This window comes from Lentinula edodes, assembly GCF_021015755.1.
Source record: "Lentinula edodes strain Le(Bin) 0899 ss11 chromosome Unknown C8R40scaffold_15, whole genome shotgun sequence".
Taxonomy (NCBI): Eukaryota; Fungi; Basidiomycota; class Agaricomycetes; order Agaricales; family Omphalotaceae; genus Lentinula; species Lentinula edodes.
Window position 1 is genome coordinate 12501 of NW_025764321.1, and position 15443 is coordinate 27943.

The window sequence follows — 15443 nt, forward strand, 5'->3', positions numbered from 1 at the left end:
GGTGTGTGATCCAAGTTGTCTTTGTGAGGGGTAATGTTCATTGGGTTGAACTTCTCACTTAACACTTCCCTTAGCTTGTTTGCTATTGATTCACAACTGTTTGGTGATTCACAGGCGTTAGGGTAGTTATGTGTATTATTTATTACGTTTTCGAGGTCATCAACTGTTACCACTTTGTGGATACGTCTTAAGCATTTTGCAGCTTTCTTTGACCATAGCATATTTGATTGTGCATCTATATGATGCCATATCGGCATCATTCCTTTGGTGTTCGGACTTATTTTTAGTGCCTCAATACCTATATTGTACTTCCTTACTGTCTTTAGCATTGTTTGGATTCTAACTGGGATTTTTGCCCATGTAGCATCTGACTCGTGCCAATTCTGTGTTACCCAATTTATTCGGGCTTCTTCATCGATTATTGGCCTCTTTGTTACATTCATATTGATGATTTCATCAAGTACAAAGGCCCATGTGGGGCGTTTGCCTGGGGGGGCCAACCATTTTTTTGCCCACATTATTTCAATAGCTTCACATCGCATTTCAATTGAGGGCATGTTCAAACCTCCTTGTTCTTTGGGGCTTGTCACCCATTTCCAGTCTATTAGACCTCTCTTTTTGTCTTTCCATAAGAAGTCTTTTGTTAATTTTGACGTTCTTTCCTGTACCCACTTGGGCATTGTGTTTACTGTTGCTAGAAATTGGTCTAGTGATATTACTAGTGCCTTTAAAATGAGTTCCTTTCCCTTGAAGGTGAGGTTCGCTCCCTTCCATTGGTTTAGGACTTTTTCTTGTCTTTTAACAATGTCTTCCCATTGTTTTGTTTCATTTGAGCTATTTCCGATTCTACCACCGAGTTGTCTCATCGACTCTCCATCTGATACAATCTTTGCTGTAGCTTCTATTTCATTTCCTGCCTTTAGGTTCAATTTTTTATTTTTTACAACCCATTCGCGGTATTCTTTGGTTCCAACAGGTAAATATTCCGTTTTATCTTCATTAAATTTTGCTGTGGTTGCTCCACAAAAGTCATCAAGGCACTTGTCCATCACTTTCTTATCGTCTTTTTTGTCTAGGCTTACTAGTGTGTCATCTGCAAATAGGGATGTTAGGACTTTATCTTCAACACCTTTGATCTTTATTCCTTTAAGTTTGGAGTCTCTTAGCATTTCAGCTAGGGGTTCAATTGCCATAACATATAGCAGGCATGACATCGGATCGCCTTGTCTAACTCCTCTATTAATTTTAACAGGGTCTGACATGGTTCCATTGACCATTATGCTTGTTTCTGTGTTCATATACAGGTGTTGAATGGTTTGGATCATTTTTCTTGGTATTTTATACTTTTCAAGTACCTTCCATAGATAATTATGCGCAATTCTATCATAGGCTTTCTCTTGATCTAGGGCAATTATGCATCCATTTATCTGCTTTTGTTCACAGTAACTTATCAACATATGCGATAGTTGTACGTTGTCAAACAGGCCCCTTCCTGGGATGAAACCTGTTTGATTTTCATGAATTAGTTTAGGCGCAACATTTCCTAGTTCTGTCGCAATTGCCTTTGTCATTATTTTGTAGTCGGTGTTTAATAATGTGATTGGTCTGTAATTTTTTGCTTCATTCTTTTCTCCTTTATTTTTGTATAGGAGAAACATTGTTCCTTTGGAGAACTCTTTGTCTTTCATTCCATTTGCTTCAATATCATTGAAAATTCTTGTTAGAATTTTTACAATATTTACTGTTATCTTTTGGTTCTTTCCTGTTTCCTTTGACACTTTTATCACAGTGTTTTCTGAGACCCAATTTTTCCAGAATTCGTAGATAAAGCCATCACAACCAGGTGCTTTGCCATTATCTCCTTTCTTAATTGCCTCAAGAACTTTTTGTTCTGTAAAGGTCTCTTCTAGTTCTCTCTGTTCATCCTTTGACAGCGATTTCTTTAGAGATTTTATGACTTTATTTGATACTTGCTCCCAGTCACTCCTTAGAGTTGGGGGTTCGGCTTGTTTTTCATGATATTGCCTAAAGGCTTCTGCCATTGCAGTTGTTTCAGTTTGTAATTTACCATTCATGTCTTTGATGGCGTATATTGTTTGGTCTTCCTTCTCAGTCTGTTTTAAGTTGAAGAACCATTCATTACTTTGTTCGCCTAGGAGTTCAAATCTTGCTTTGGTCATCTCTCTAGCGTTCTCAATTCTTATCCTTTCGTGTCTATTTATGTCGTTTTCTATATCTTTGAGCCATTCTCTTAGTTTTTGTACATTCTTTTTGTACTGTTCTTCATTAGTCTGATGCATGTCTTTTATGTTTAGGCGTATTAACCTTAGGCATCTATTCTTCTTCTTCATCAGAGTTGTTCTCTTTTTGTTTATTTGGGCTTTTCGTTGCTTTTCTTTTTCTTTCGCAACTTCTACTATTTTTTCTTTCGCCTTTACCCATAGGGATTGGGGTGATGAACTTTGATTGAATTCTGTTGAGTCCAACTCTTCTTCTAATTTCATTAATATTGGTCCCACTTCAGTTCTGAAGGGTTCATATTCCACTAAATCGTGGTTCATTCTCCATAATCCTTTCCCAATATATGGAGTGTTTTCTTTATTTTTGAAAACGGTTATTAACTTGTGATCGGATATTCCCAGCGTTGATTCAATCTTCCATTCACTGAAAAATTTTTCTTCACTTGTTGGGACGTATATCCTATCTATCCTTGCACTACTACTGTTACTTGCACTGGTAAAGGTGTAGTCCAGGTTTTTATCATTGTATTTTCTCCATCCATCAACTAGATGGTATTTACTTGTTATTGCGTTTATGGGGGACATTACCCTTTCTTCATCTTTTCTTTGTGGGAGCCTATCGATAGATTCATTTACCATGTTAAAGTCTCCCATCATTATCATATCCTCCATATCATTCATTTCAGAAAGTTTGCTCTTCAATTTTTTATAGAAGGCTACTTTTTCTTTTTCGATGTTGGGAGCGTAGATATTCACAACATTCAGTCTTTCATCTGGACCAAGCTGTATTATGATCCGAGACGCTCTACCTGGTATTATGACATCATGTGTAACTGCTTTATTCCTTGTTATATTTTTATTTAACAGGAAAGCTATTCCACTTTTTGCTTTTCCTTCAGGATCATTGTTGCATTTCACTTCCAATAGCGGGTTTTCTTCCATTATTGTTACATGGTCATTTCCTTTCAATTTTGTTTCCTGGACACATAGTAGCAGTATTTTGTTGCGCCTCATATAGTTCATTATCCTTGGATATTTTGATACTTTTGTCATTATTCTATCTTTGGAATTGTTCATGCTTAGTGCTTCCTTTTCCTCACTAAGTTCACTCTCATGTTGAGTGTATCTCCCTTTGACATTAAAGGACCCGATTTTTGAACCAATCGACCTTCCTTTTGTACGTCTCTGGGATGTGTCGTGGGCTCGTTTACCATACCCACCTGCCGCCCAAACACTATTCAAAACAGAATGGGTCCCGCAGGATTCGTTTTGGTTTAGACTACTTCCCAACGGGCATGAAGTAGCAGGGTGGCAAACCCCCACGTCACCGTCCCGGGACATGTCCTCAGGACGGCCAGCCATCTGTTCTGATAAGGTTGTACTGATCATAGGTATAAAGTATTAGAGTCACTTCTCGACTTAAGGGTGTTTGGCATTTCTCAGCCAGGAAATTTTTGACATTGGTTCCAGCCTTTTAGGCGGGTTGTTTTATTCTTTTTCCTTACTCGTGATTGTTAGCACATTTCCAGTGTATTTCATTTCTCAGTGGCCTTTCAGACTGATTTTTCTTTATTACGTAACTCTTCTTGTTGAGTGAGTATTGACGCGGGTTAAGGGGTGCCTCAACCCTCGTCAATACTCCGCCATCTCTCCTGTTGTTGGGAGTGGTCTCGACATTCTCTATCTTCTACATGTAAAAAGTCCTTTCTTCTTTGGAGATACTTGTTACCCTCTAAAATTGAAGCAGTATATTACATTACATTACATTACAATACATTACACTTACTTACAGTGTCTACGTTACACTATTTTATTAGTGTTTACATTAGATGGAACTCCGTATGGTTCACCTCTCTGTTGATTCATTAGTATTCATTCTTGATACTTACATTATATGGCTCGAACTCCGTATGGTTCAAGCATTGTTCATTATTAAACATTGGTTAGTACTCATTGTTTGGTACTTACCTTTATTGAACTCCTTTATGGTTCATTTCATTTGCCGTTCATTCTTTTCAGTGTCACTCAAGTCAATGATCGGAATGAAAGCATGATAACATCTAAATTAACGATATTATCTACTGTAATAAGTCCTTTCTCCTACGGAGTTACTTACTACGTCCTGTAATTGAAGTAGGATCCACCCCGGGAACTTCGTTTATGTCCTCGGCTGGTCTCCCCTCCTCTGCTCGGACCACCTCCTCTTCGTTGAGGGAAGTCTGGGCCCGCGAACTGTCTACTGATCGGCCACCTCCAATCTCTGAACAGACAGTCTTCTTCCTTGTGCCCCATTCCTTGACACCTGTAACACGCACTCACCAAAGACAACTGCCACGTCTTGTTCACTGTACCGAACTCTGTCGTGACCTTCGCAACCAATTGCGATCGGTCGGCTTGGAATGTTGCAGCCTCAACATTGTCAGTGAAGACGGCCTTTACCAAAATGTCCGAGGTGATGTACGCCCTCTCTTTTCCACCTATCATACTATGGGTGGATACTTTGGCCTTCTGCCATCTTTCCGTCAGTTCCGTTCGTACTGTTGCTTCGTCGTCAGGATGGACTCCTTTAACCATCTTGACTTGGGTTAGTTCTACCCCAGTGATCCGACGGAAGAAGGATGCTCTCCTCGGGAGGCCTTTCTTCTGGAAGAAGATTGCGCCTACCTCCAACACCTTCTCCCTCATCTCAATACTCGGGAGTTCGACTACAAACCAGGCATTCCTCATTCCAGCTGTAGCCGGGATCATGAAGAGCTTCTGTCCTTCCTTCATTTGCAATATCTCGCGTATCGCAGCATCGTGGGCGGCCATCGTATTGACCATCGCAGCATAGTTGATTCCAGTGACAAGGATCGGAAACCCTCTCAGGTTTCGGACAAAATCCTCCGCATCCTTTGGGGCTCGATTCAGAGTAGTCGTTATCGATGCCCACACCGGATTGAAATCCGGGTCCCTTTTCCAAACAGGCTTAAGATTCTTCGGAGTGGCCATAGGTTCCTCCTCAGCGTCTATCACGGGTTCGGAACTGAGACGAGGGATGAAGAAGTCCGCTTCGCCGTGTTCGAAGGGTTGCTTATTGATAGCTCGATGGTGTTCGGTATCCTCAACGTCCGATGACTCGGTATCGAGAACCACCTTCTGCAATCTGTATTAGCTTGTCTTCAGCCCTTGTTTTGAATCCAACTCACATCCACTTCCTCAGTGTGTCTTTTCCTCTTCTTCCTTCCTGAGGATACCGAGGTTTTCCTCTTTTGCTCAATACGTTCTTCTTCCTTCCCAGCACCAGGGGTCGAGTCAACATCCATTGACGTATCTCCTTTCGGGGATTCGCTCCCCTCTATCGTCTCCTTTACTCTACTTCTTTTAGGAGTTTTGTTCAAGGACATACTAGAGGTGATATGCCTTTGTAGTTGCCCGGGGTTCTCTATTTATGGCGCCCCAGCTTCATTAATCTCGTTATCATGAGATTGTTTACGCTTGTCTTTACTATTAACGGCGTTCATTCTTATTGCATTAACGTAGTCATGTCAATCTTTGATTCCTTATTCCATACACATTTAAACGGTGAGGATGAGTGCTCACCGTTTAAATGTTTAAACGGGGAACACTCACCCTCATCAATTGATTTAGGTAGTCACGTCAAGCCTTGACTACCTATTTCTTCCCGCATTAAGCTTGTTTCTTTAACAGCGCCGGCCCTTATTCATTGAGAATTTATAGCGTATTCTCTTCTTTTATCAGAGCTTCTGACTTTCACGATGGTGATCGTGAAAGTCAGAAGATTGAAGCATTGAGCCTTCATCAAGGGACATTTCCTCACTGACCTTATTTACCTTTATTCCCATTCTCAAATTACGGTATGTAATTTGATGTTTGGGTGACTAACGGTGATCTCTCAATAACTTTTTTAGGTCGTCACGTCAAGCCTCGACTACCTATTCCTTTATTCATTAAGCCCGTCTATTCTCCTTTATGGGACGCGACGCTTCTCGACAATTACATATGGTAAGAGCGATAAATGTGGTCATAAAAGAGAACATTAAGAAGCGCTTCTTCTACGACCGCATAACGCCATTACCATTATGATTCAAAATTTGCTTAACCCTCATTCAGGGCGTCGTTGTTTATGACTGCAAATGTTAGAGGCGATAATTGCAGTCATAGAAGAGAACTTCTTAGAAGCGCTTCTTCTATGACAGCATAACGCCAATGCCATTATGGCTCTCAATTTCGCTTTATTGGTTTCCCCTGCGGTACTCCCCTTTAGGAACTGAGCCCATTAATCATTAAGGGAAGCTCTTCACGACCCTACGTATCGCCATTACCATTGTCTTGGTGCGAGGAGCACATAGATTTTGGGCGATGTGTGAACACCAGTCTTTACGGACTAGTGAATACATTAACAAGAGGGGCAGGTTAACTGTGGCTCTAATATTTGCTTTATTAGCTTCCCTTGCGGTACTAATCTGGTCACCACATAGAGGTTAAAGCTTGGACTCAAGGACTGAGCCCATTGACCAGGTATCTGATCGTTTTCGATCCCCTAACCTTCGTTCTTGATTAATGAAAACATCCTTGGCAAATGCTTTCGCAGTAGTCGGTCTTGAGTCAATCCAAGAATTTCACCTCTAGCGACTCAATACCAATGCCCCCAACTATCCCTATTAATCATTACGGCGACTCTAGAAACCAACAAAATAGAACCGCACGTCCTATTTTATTATTCCATGCTAATGTATTCAGGCATAGGCCTGCTTTGAACACTCTAATTTTCTCAAGGTAAAAGTCCTGGTTCCCCGACGCACACCAATAAAGGGCACGCCGGCTCACCAAGAGGTAAGACTCAGTCAGACAGTACACACCGTGAGGCGGACCACCCGACCAAGCCTGAAGTTCAACTACGAGCTTTTTAACTGCAACAACTTTAATATACGCTATTGGAGCTGGAATTACCGCGGCTGCTGGCACCAGACTTGCCCTCCAATTGTTCCTCGTTAAGGGATTTAAATTGTACTCATTCCAATTATAAGACCCGAAAGAGCCCTATATTGTTATTTATTGTCACTACCTCCCCGTGTCGGGATTGGGTAATTTGCGCGCCTGCTGCCTTCCTTGGATGTGGTAGCCGTTTCTCAGGCTCCCTCTCCGGAATCGAACCCTTATTCCCCGTTACCCGTTGAAACCATGGTAGGCCTCTATCCTACCATCGAAAGTTGATAGGGCAGATATTTGAATGAAGCATCGCCGGCACAAGGCCATGCGATTCGAGAAGTTATTATGAATCACCAAGTGAGCGGCGAGCCGCGTTGGTTTTTTATCTAATAAATACACCCCTTCCAGAAGTTGGGGCTTGAATGCATGTATTAGCTCTAGAATTACCACAGTTATCCATGTAGCAAGGTATCATCAAATAAACTATAACTGATTTAATGAGCCATTCGCAGTTTCACAGTACAAATTTGTTTATACTTAGACATGCATGGCTTAATCTTTGAGACAAGCATATGACTACTGGCAGGATCAACCAGGTAACTACTTTCTAATATTGAGCCTAAGCCCAAGCAACCACTGATTCTTTAGCTGCAAAAAGCAGCTAAATTTCATGGAAGAGAGTTTTCATTAACCATGTATTAATGCTGATTGCAACTTGACAATGCGTTCTACCGAAATATACAAGCAAATGTCAAGTCACAATCAACCCACCTTGTTCCCCGTTCTCACAATTCTTAGATTCTTTCTACTTGTTGCTCTGCAGCAACAAATATCAAAATCTTCGAAGAAAACTACCAACAACCGGCACAGTCAACAAAGGACCGCGCACAGTCGCGGCGGATTTTCAAATGATTAAATGCAACAGGTTTAGCTATCAGCAAGTAATCCACTTCATTCAACATTGCAAGACTCGTAGATGAGCTTGACTCGGAAGTAAGCCTCAAAGCAAAACGCTTTGTTAACAGCTTGATATTATTCATCCCAAGTTAGTACGCTCTGTTAGACAGATATATCAATAACTCAGTCCAGAATATACCGGTCCCCTTCAACGAGCTAGATACTAGATAGACCCTATTGAGGTCTACTTTCACTTGGCTCTTAATCAGAATTACTAAACTAATCAACTCTTGTTAGAGAGTCTTTCATTGTTCTTCTTCATGTATAAGGAATAGGGGTTTGTTTGGTCATGTTGTGCCGTAAAACGCATGAGGCGTGATAATGGGTGTCCACAATTTTGCGCACTACACTTTTTCAAAATGACTTGGAATTTGGTAATTGAGGGACCCTTTGTTGAGAATGAATTATGTTTGATGGATGCCCCAATGAGTACAGTGAGTACTGATGATGTTCAGTGAGTTCAATGAGTTCAATGAGGCAAAAGTGGAACTGGACAGGTGCTTGCTATTTTGGTAAATTGACCAGCAACGTTTTGTTCCTACATGTGCTTGAAACAGGGAATACACCACCGAACCGACGAGCGCAATGGGCTACCAGGCGGACGCGTAGACAGCCAGTGATGGTGGAGAATCCCGAGGATCCACCATTGCACAATCATACCCTACACGACAAACTCGTTAACATGGACGGATTCGAATACATGCTACTTCCAGGACGTGATGAGGACATTTTTGGAAAAGTATACACCTGCAAGAAACACGCGCTGGTCAAGTCCAAAGCGGTGGGGACAGTGTTTGTTGTTGTGATGGACTGGTCGAAGGAGTCTATGACCCGCTTGCACAACGCCTGCGCAAATCAGGACAAACCATTGCGGAACCGAGGAGAGATCAATGCAAAGGGTGAACTGTATTGGTTATCTGATTGATACGGCCCTAACTGTGGTTACATAGGGTTTTTCATCGCACTACCAGAATGGAATGATTTTGTAGTGTGGAGAACCAAGTGGGGAGCAGGAGAGGAGAAGGATGACTTTGTGAAATCGTGGTCTAACTCTATGTATTTACTTCTCATTTTGGGGGATAATGGACCCTAAGCTCTTTCTTCAGAAAGGATTATGACAGCCAAGAGCAATCTGGAATGAGAGGTCTGCGTGGGGAACTGTATGGACCGAAAGAGCAGCATCGCCAGGGGCATGGAGGGGTTCAGATTGAGAGGATGAGGTCTATGAAGCCGGTCCTATCTTCTCTCGGTTTCCAACCAGAGCCAACGGAACTTGGAAGGGCCTGCCGTTAACAGTAAAAGGTATGGTCGAAGGCTGGATGATTTAGGAGATTTACAGAAGAGATTACTGGCGGTACGGTTATCGTGAATCAGCGAAAGCGCTTGACTGATATGTGAATGTTAGCGAGGCGCACAGTGTGGTGTGAGGGGTCTTGCAAAGGTGGATGGTCAGTGGAAAGAGAACGTACGTACACAGGCGGAGGTGTCCAACTGTGCGAGGGTTGGGTGTGATGAAAACCTGTTCTGGGCGAGTGCACAATTGAACATTGCATCACTGGATCACGTTCCAAATGAGGTGTCGAGTGTGGTTCCAGTTAAAGGGGGAAATGAATTAAGAGAGAAAAGAAAGGCCCCAGGTGAGGACATGTCATGGATACTCGGGGAAGTATTGAATTGCTTTATTGCTTGAAACGAAGGGTTAATCCACGACATTGGTCAATCCGGGGGTCCCCATAACGACGGCGGTGATCATGAGGGGATGGTGTCACATATGATGAACTGGTCAGAACCTAGGGCAGACGTCTACGAGGAATACTTTACGATATTTGACTTGGGGTGCTGCTGGAGGCTGGATGAGCTTTGCTCTATCTACTTTTCCGGCCTCTATTATCATAGTGGTGCCTCAGCAATACCGAAGGATGATTTTGATGGAGCATCCACGTACACAAGGATGACTTTGATCATGTATCCATCTGCTCGGGAACTTGAAGGTGACTCCCAGGTTGCGATGGGTTTTATACCCATGGAACCACGTCATGGTCTTCTGACATTAAATGTGGAGATGAGGAACTTTGCGTGCGTGGTTTGTTGTCTGGGGTATCATTGCTGATGGCAGGAGAATCTACAATACAGCTCTCATGCTTATGCTGACCGCGGCCTGACTACCTATGGAAATTATATTGCAGATGGGCTGTCGTTTATGACTGAACAATCATATCTCAACCACTTGTCCCGAAATTTTCTGTGCTTTGTCACGTACATGATTCGTCAGGCCCCGATGGATGGACTGGTGCGTGTGGATAAGGAAAAGTTCCTTTCTGCCTTCTCCATGCGAGACGGGAATGTGCAAATTGGGACACAGCCTTGGGAGTTGGGGCCCGGGTGGACAGGTGACGACGTGAGGATTGGAAAGATCTACGAAAATGACTTTGATGCAATGTCAGAAGAGGAGTGCCTTCAGTTATGGAACTCGGACACAGGATCTGACCTACCATTTGGGAATAAGGGGATCAGGCTGCAACGAGAAGTATGGAAGGAATACAAGATGCAGGCTATGCAGGTTTTGCCCATTTGCCACGCGTCAGGGGAAGTAGATGAAGTGGACTCCATTCGGCATGGTAACTACCGCAGGATAATTAGGGATCAGGGTGATAAATGTTTTGCAGAAAATCGTGCTTTACTGACATATCATTGTTAGCAATGAGAAAGGCGCAAAGCAAGGTACAAAATCAAGTTAAAAAAGCAGTCAAAGGTCAGATCAAACGTGCAAGTTCCAAAAGGGTAAATGTTAAGGGGAAGGTGAAGATTGGTACATGGTTTTGTGATATTGTTCAAGTATGCTTCTGGAGTTGATCGATTACTAGGTGTGGGTCGCAAGCAAGGGGAGCACAATATGGAGGAGATAGAGGTTGACAGAGAAGATGTGAGGGTCACGAAGGCCTCCTTAGGAGCAAGTGACGGAAAAGGTTGGAAAGATATTGAATTGGTCCAAAGATCCAAAGATGCACTCTAATTTGGGCCCTGGTAGGAAAAAAACCTGATGGTGTTACTGTTGGCCAACTGGTGCCCCCCCCGACTTCTGGTTCCCCCTTCAATGCTGGTTATCAACCTTTTGTCTCCTTCCCTGCGATCTGAGGTCGATAGTCTTGACAGAGACTTAGGTTGCTACAAGCTGGTACCTCATTTTCCCTCGCAAGAGTTGAGGAAAGGAGCTGGCTTTGGCGATCTTGCGAAATCTTACAGTTGCCTTTCAATAATTAATTCACGAAATGGAATAGAGGCAAGGATAATCCATCAGGATCTACTGCTGCTTCGGATGGTGGTGTGGGAGGAGCTCACTGTACTCCAAACAGGAAAAATCCGATCATCTGTATGGGCATCTGCACCTTGAGGTTGAATGGTTCACCTGACTCGCACTTGATATCCGGCATTGGCTTGAACTTCAGGCTGGCGACCAAGAATTTCATGCGGAAACTTACTTGACTCCTGATTTTCTGGTGGACCAAAGAAATACTACAATCCTACGATGCTCCAGAAGGCAAATTTTCCCAAGTGATCCTCTTGGATGGGTAATGAATTGTGCTAGAGAATTTGTTGTAAGTTGGATGGGACTTGCAGTGGGAAAGAAACAGGAATTGTCATCAATTTTTATTCGTGAAGTTTACAACCGCTTGGGGGTTGGAGCTTTGGCTCTAGGGGAGGTATGGCGTGTGGCAGAGAATGTACCTTTGCATCTTCTTGGTACATCCAAGACAAAAGATGTGGATGCGTCTGAGGTCATTCGCAAGATGTGCCATATCATGAGCGCGACGGTGGAAGTAGATGAAGATGTGATGGGGCTTCTGGTTCAGATTCACAAGAAGTGTTTCTCGGTGCGTGATCAGCTATCAAAAGATCGGTTGGAGGTGTTAGTGGGGATAGGTTCAAGGGGGAGAAGGTCTGTACCCCCTGAGCCCATCTACATTGTGGCCATTCTTAAGCATCATCCAAGGCACACCACTCATACTTATCCAGGGCCAAATGAGGAGGGGATGGGCATCTTAACGGTTTGCAACTCTCGATTCTTTAAATTGATCCCGAGGTGTACTGATATTGGTGCTTAGGAGTCTGATGGTACAACAAGCTTTCCGAACTACACTGCAAACGATACGTGAAAAATGCGGGAAACAAATGGAGTGGAAGGGAAAGGGCGGTGAACCAGGTAGTATGAGTTTCGCCATTGGTTATGGAGGGGGTGGGGTTCTATGTGGAGGTATACACCTAGCATTAGACTTTATATATCTACCCCATCAGAATCAGTCACATAGTCCATATCTGCAAAACAGGTGTTGTCTAGGAAGGCACGAACATGTTCGAAGGTTGATGATCCCGCGATGACATCAACAGCCCTAAGCAGGAACCTCTTTTGTTCCCAAAGCCAGGGAATCTCGACTTCAAAGGCGTCGTTTTCCAATTCCCGAATAACGATTGCTAGGACTCTGTCAAAGTACTTGGAGCTGCGAGGATATCCCTGCTGCGTAAGATGAAGTAGTGCAGGATCAAGAAGGACGGTGGGGCCAAGCTGCAAGACAGTTGGTTGAGCATGGTGGGTTTTCTGTTTTTTGAAATTGAAAACCTACCATGGTAAACAGAGTGGCAAACTTTCGATGGCGAGAAATGATTTTATTATGGTGGGTATTGAACTTTCGATAGAGGGCTGCGCACTTGATTTTCTTTCATCGTTCAGTGATCTTGTAATTGGAAATACGGGCAAATTCGTTGGAAAAGTATGTTTTGGCTACGGCGTGTCGAAATTGGAGCTGGAGTTCGGGAGAGAGTGTGTCCCATTCTTGGACAAGCTGCAGGGCCTGGATGTTCCGCAAAACACATTTGATCCATATATGCACGTTGTTATTTTGAGTATCTTTGAGGATAAAGATTTCTCGAGCCAGGGCGCGATCTTCGAGGACTTGAATGTTGTCGATGTTGTTTGCAGAGGAAGTCCATTTTGGAATACTTTTTGTGACGAATTGGTGTTCACCTAATTCTTTTTCCTAAAGGACATTGATGAGTGTAAGGTGATGAAAGGTTTTGCGCACCATGGTATGAGTTGGGTATAGCTTGTACCTGCAAATCATGTGTATGATCGCTTGCCGTTCTTGGTCTTCAACTTTGCCTTTATAACCAGCAGCAGCTACCATGGACCTAAAGTCTTGAAGACGAAATCGGAGACGGCCAGGATCGTGGATTACTTCGAGGATCGGAGCCTTTTGCGCTGTGAGTTGCTCGTCCACAACGTCGTTGGGATCTTCGTCGGTGCCATACTCATCCCCTTCGTCCACAGAGTCAGCGTGGGAGACCAGAGCTGCAACATCTTCCGGGAGAGGATCTGTGAGGCATGCATAGAAGGCTCTTTCAGGTAGAAAATTGACAGACAGTACTAACCCCAGGTGTAGGTTCCTATCTCTAAGTTCAAAGGGTCACCTTGATCGTCAACAGTTACCTGACCCATGGCGATTATCCACTGCAGTAAACTCTCGGCTTTGTGGTGTAGTGCTTGCAGGCCAGCAGAAAAGGTTTGCCGAACGTCAGGCTCTGTATTAGCGGCAAGTGGTGCAATGTTGCCGATTTTGGCGTAAACCTGAGTGAAAAGCTCATTGGTGGATTTGAGGGCAAGGTTGGACATGGTGAATCGGAGAGAGTTGTATAACCATCAGATGACGTCGAAATGAATATGCGTGATTGTTTGAAAGGCTTGGCAAAACGCAGGACTAGAATTACAAATGCTATACACTAGACAGTTCGTTGGTTGTTAACACTAGCTTTCTAATTGTTCCTCTTATTCTTCCTCTTCAGAATCTTCCTCGTGTTCTTCCTCTTCCTCCTCTTTCTCAGAATGTTCCTCTTCCTCAATATCAGGAGGTACAGTACACTTAAAAAAATCTTCGACATATTCACTGGTAGAAGGAAAGGCAACCATGTTCAGTAGATGGGTGACAAACTTGCGGCGCCTCCAGTATTCGGTACGTTCAACAGGGGTGTGCTCAAGGGCTTGAATGACAGACGGGATAGCTCTCTGGAGGAACGATGAGGGTGAGGATTGACCATGGGAGGATGGGTGGAGAATGATGCTATCGAGTAGGGCAATTGCCCCAAACTATACACAGCAAAGTTTGAATTTTTTCTGAACTGGGATGGTCGTATGGGATCCATACCTTTTTATACAGTTTATCAAGAAGAGAACGGCGGGCCATCACCGAAGACAGGTTTTGAATGCACTGTAGAACAGCTGCTGTTGAGACTTGATACCGCCTTTGATAGTTGAGGACTTGTTGGTGGCGATGGCGTTGAATTGAGACGCATACAAGCGCTTGGAAACAGCCTCACAGTAGGCGAAGATCTCTATTTCATCGAGAGAGCCCCATAAGCGGACAGAGTCAATGGCGATGATGTTCTGGACGATACTGTGAACCCATAATCGGCACTTGTCGGTGGCTTGGGCTTCCCAAAGGAAAATTTCGTGGTCAATTAGGAGTTGCTCGTTGGAGAAAGTCGGTGGGGGTTTGGTCATGCGTTGGAGCTTGTGATTCAATCCACCAGGGGAAACGCTGTCATATATGGTATTTTTGTGCTTGGAGAAGGGCCTTGTTGAATGATTCTGCACAGAGAGTGTTGTGAAAATGCACCATGTCCGAGGTAGTTGCCTTTTTGTATCCAAAAATAATCCTACGTAGGCTGTCGAGTTCGATCTGAGGTGTTATCATTTCGCTACGATGGTAAATGCGTCTTTGCAGGTCTTGTAGAGAGTATTTCGCTTCTTCACTTTGAATATTTTCTATTACATCCATGGTGAGATCGTCCACGTCATCGTAGCTACTGGCGTCGAATTGGAAGCCATCCGAGGATGGCATGGGGGTGTTGGTTGGTGTTATCCAGCTCGCTAGATGTGAACTCTGTTAACAACAGGGAGGGTAAAATTGGGTTGATTAGAAAGGACCTTACCGTCTCTATACTGACCAAGCATGAAGTCGACAGGTTTGCCTGGAGAATCGTTGAGAATCTGACCCAAGGATATGGTCCAAGTAAGGATCATTTCGGAGTTGCAGTGGAGACTCTGGAGGTCTTTGATGTATTCTTGGCGAAAATGAGGTGTCAAGTTGGCAGGCGGAGGGTCAACACTGGTAACCAGCCAACAAACATCACGCAGGAGGTGAGAAGCTTGCTTGAGTAATTCAGATGAGGTTTGCATGTGGTGAGAGTTCAGAAGGACGCTGTTGTTTGTACATGTCTGTGTATATATGCTATTGTAATCAGGACCCTGGCAGGCTTCTTGTC

General features: G+C 43.6%; 7 protein-coding genes across 7 annotated transcripts; 1 reads left to right on the forward strand and 6 right to left on the reverse strand.

Annotated features, from left to right (window-relative positions):
• Positions 1 to 161: 161 nt before the first annotated feature.
• Positions 162 to 704, reverse strand: C8R40DRAFT_1018100 (uncharacterized protein; the record flags this gene model as incomplete). Its single annotated transcript, XM_046222958.1, has 1 exon — positions 162 to 704. A coding segment is annotated over one exon (543 nt), but the record flags the coding sequence as incomplete, so codon positions are not given.
• A 39-nt stretch (positions 705 to 743) lies between these two features.
• Positions 744 to 1169, reverse strand: C8R40DRAFT_1014221 (uncharacterized protein; the record flags this gene model as incomplete). Its single annotated transcript, XM_046222906.1, has 1 exon — positions 744 to 1169. A coding segment is annotated over one exon (426 nt), but the record flags the coding sequence as incomplete, so codon positions are not given.
• Positions 1170 to 2345: 1176 nt separating this feature from the next.
• On the reverse strand, positions 2346 to 3254 carry C8R40DRAFT_1015471 (Endonuclease/exonuclease/phosphatase; the record flags this gene model as incomplete). Its single annotated transcript, XM_046222923.1, has 1 exon — positions 2346 to 3254. A coding segment is annotated over one exon (909 nt), but the record flags the coding sequence as incomplete, so codon positions are not given.
• Positions 3255 to 3862: 608 nt separating this feature from the next.
• C8R40DRAFT_1068996 (uncharacterized protein) lies at positions 3863 to 5626 on the reverse strand (the record flags this gene model as incomplete). The annotated part of the gene is made up of 5 exons (XM_046226061.1): positions 3863 to 3972; positions 4027 to 4035; positions 4357 to 4534; positions 4560 to 5378; positions 5429 to 5626. The coding sequence occupies 5 exons, from the start codon at positions 5624 to 5626 to the stop codon at positions 3863 to 3865; spliced, it is 1314 nt and encodes a 437-aa protein (XP_046086865.1).
• A 3122-nt stretch (positions 5627 to 8748) lies between these two features.
• C8R40DRAFT_1169900 (uncharacterized protein) lies at positions 8749 to 11264 on the forward strand (the record flags this gene model as incomplete). Its single annotated transcript, XM_046231450.1, has 10 exons — positions 8749 to 9028; positions 9080 to 9185; positions 9236 to 9329; positions 9391 to 9483; positions 9535 to 9766; positions 9827 to 10205; positions 10263 to 10777; positions 10828 to 10938; positions 10994 to 11095; positions 11158 to 11264. 10 exons carry the CDS (start codon positions 8749 to 8751, stop codon positions 11262 to 11264), a joined length of 2019 nt encoding a protein of 672 aa, XP_046086866.1.
• Positions 11265 to 12402: 1138 nt separating this feature from the next.
• On the reverse strand, positions 12403 to 13794 carry C8R40DRAFT_1169901 (uncharacterized protein; the record flags this gene model as incomplete). Its single annotated transcript, XM_046231451.1, has 5 exons — positions 12403 to 12690; positions 12749 to 12825; positions 12877 to 13162; positions 13208 to 13497; positions 13554 to 13794. The coding sequence occupies 5 exons, from the start codon at positions 13792 to 13794 to the stop codon at positions 12403 to 12405; spliced, it is 1182 nt and encodes a 393-aa protein (XP_046086867.1).
• A 153-nt stretch (positions 13795 to 13947) lies between these two features.
• C8R40DRAFT_1169902 (uncharacterized protein) lies at positions 13948 to 15357 on the reverse strand (the record flags this gene model as incomplete). Its single annotated transcript, XM_046231452.1, has 5 exons — positions 13948 to 14265; positions 14324 to 14420; positions 14474 to 14739; positions 14795 to 15048; positions 15111 to 15357. The coding sequence occupies 5 exons, from the start codon at positions 15355 to 15357 to the stop codon at positions 13948 to 13950; spliced, it is 1182 nt and encodes a 393-aa protein (XP_046086868.1).
• Positions 15358 to 15443: the final 86 nt, after the last annotated feature.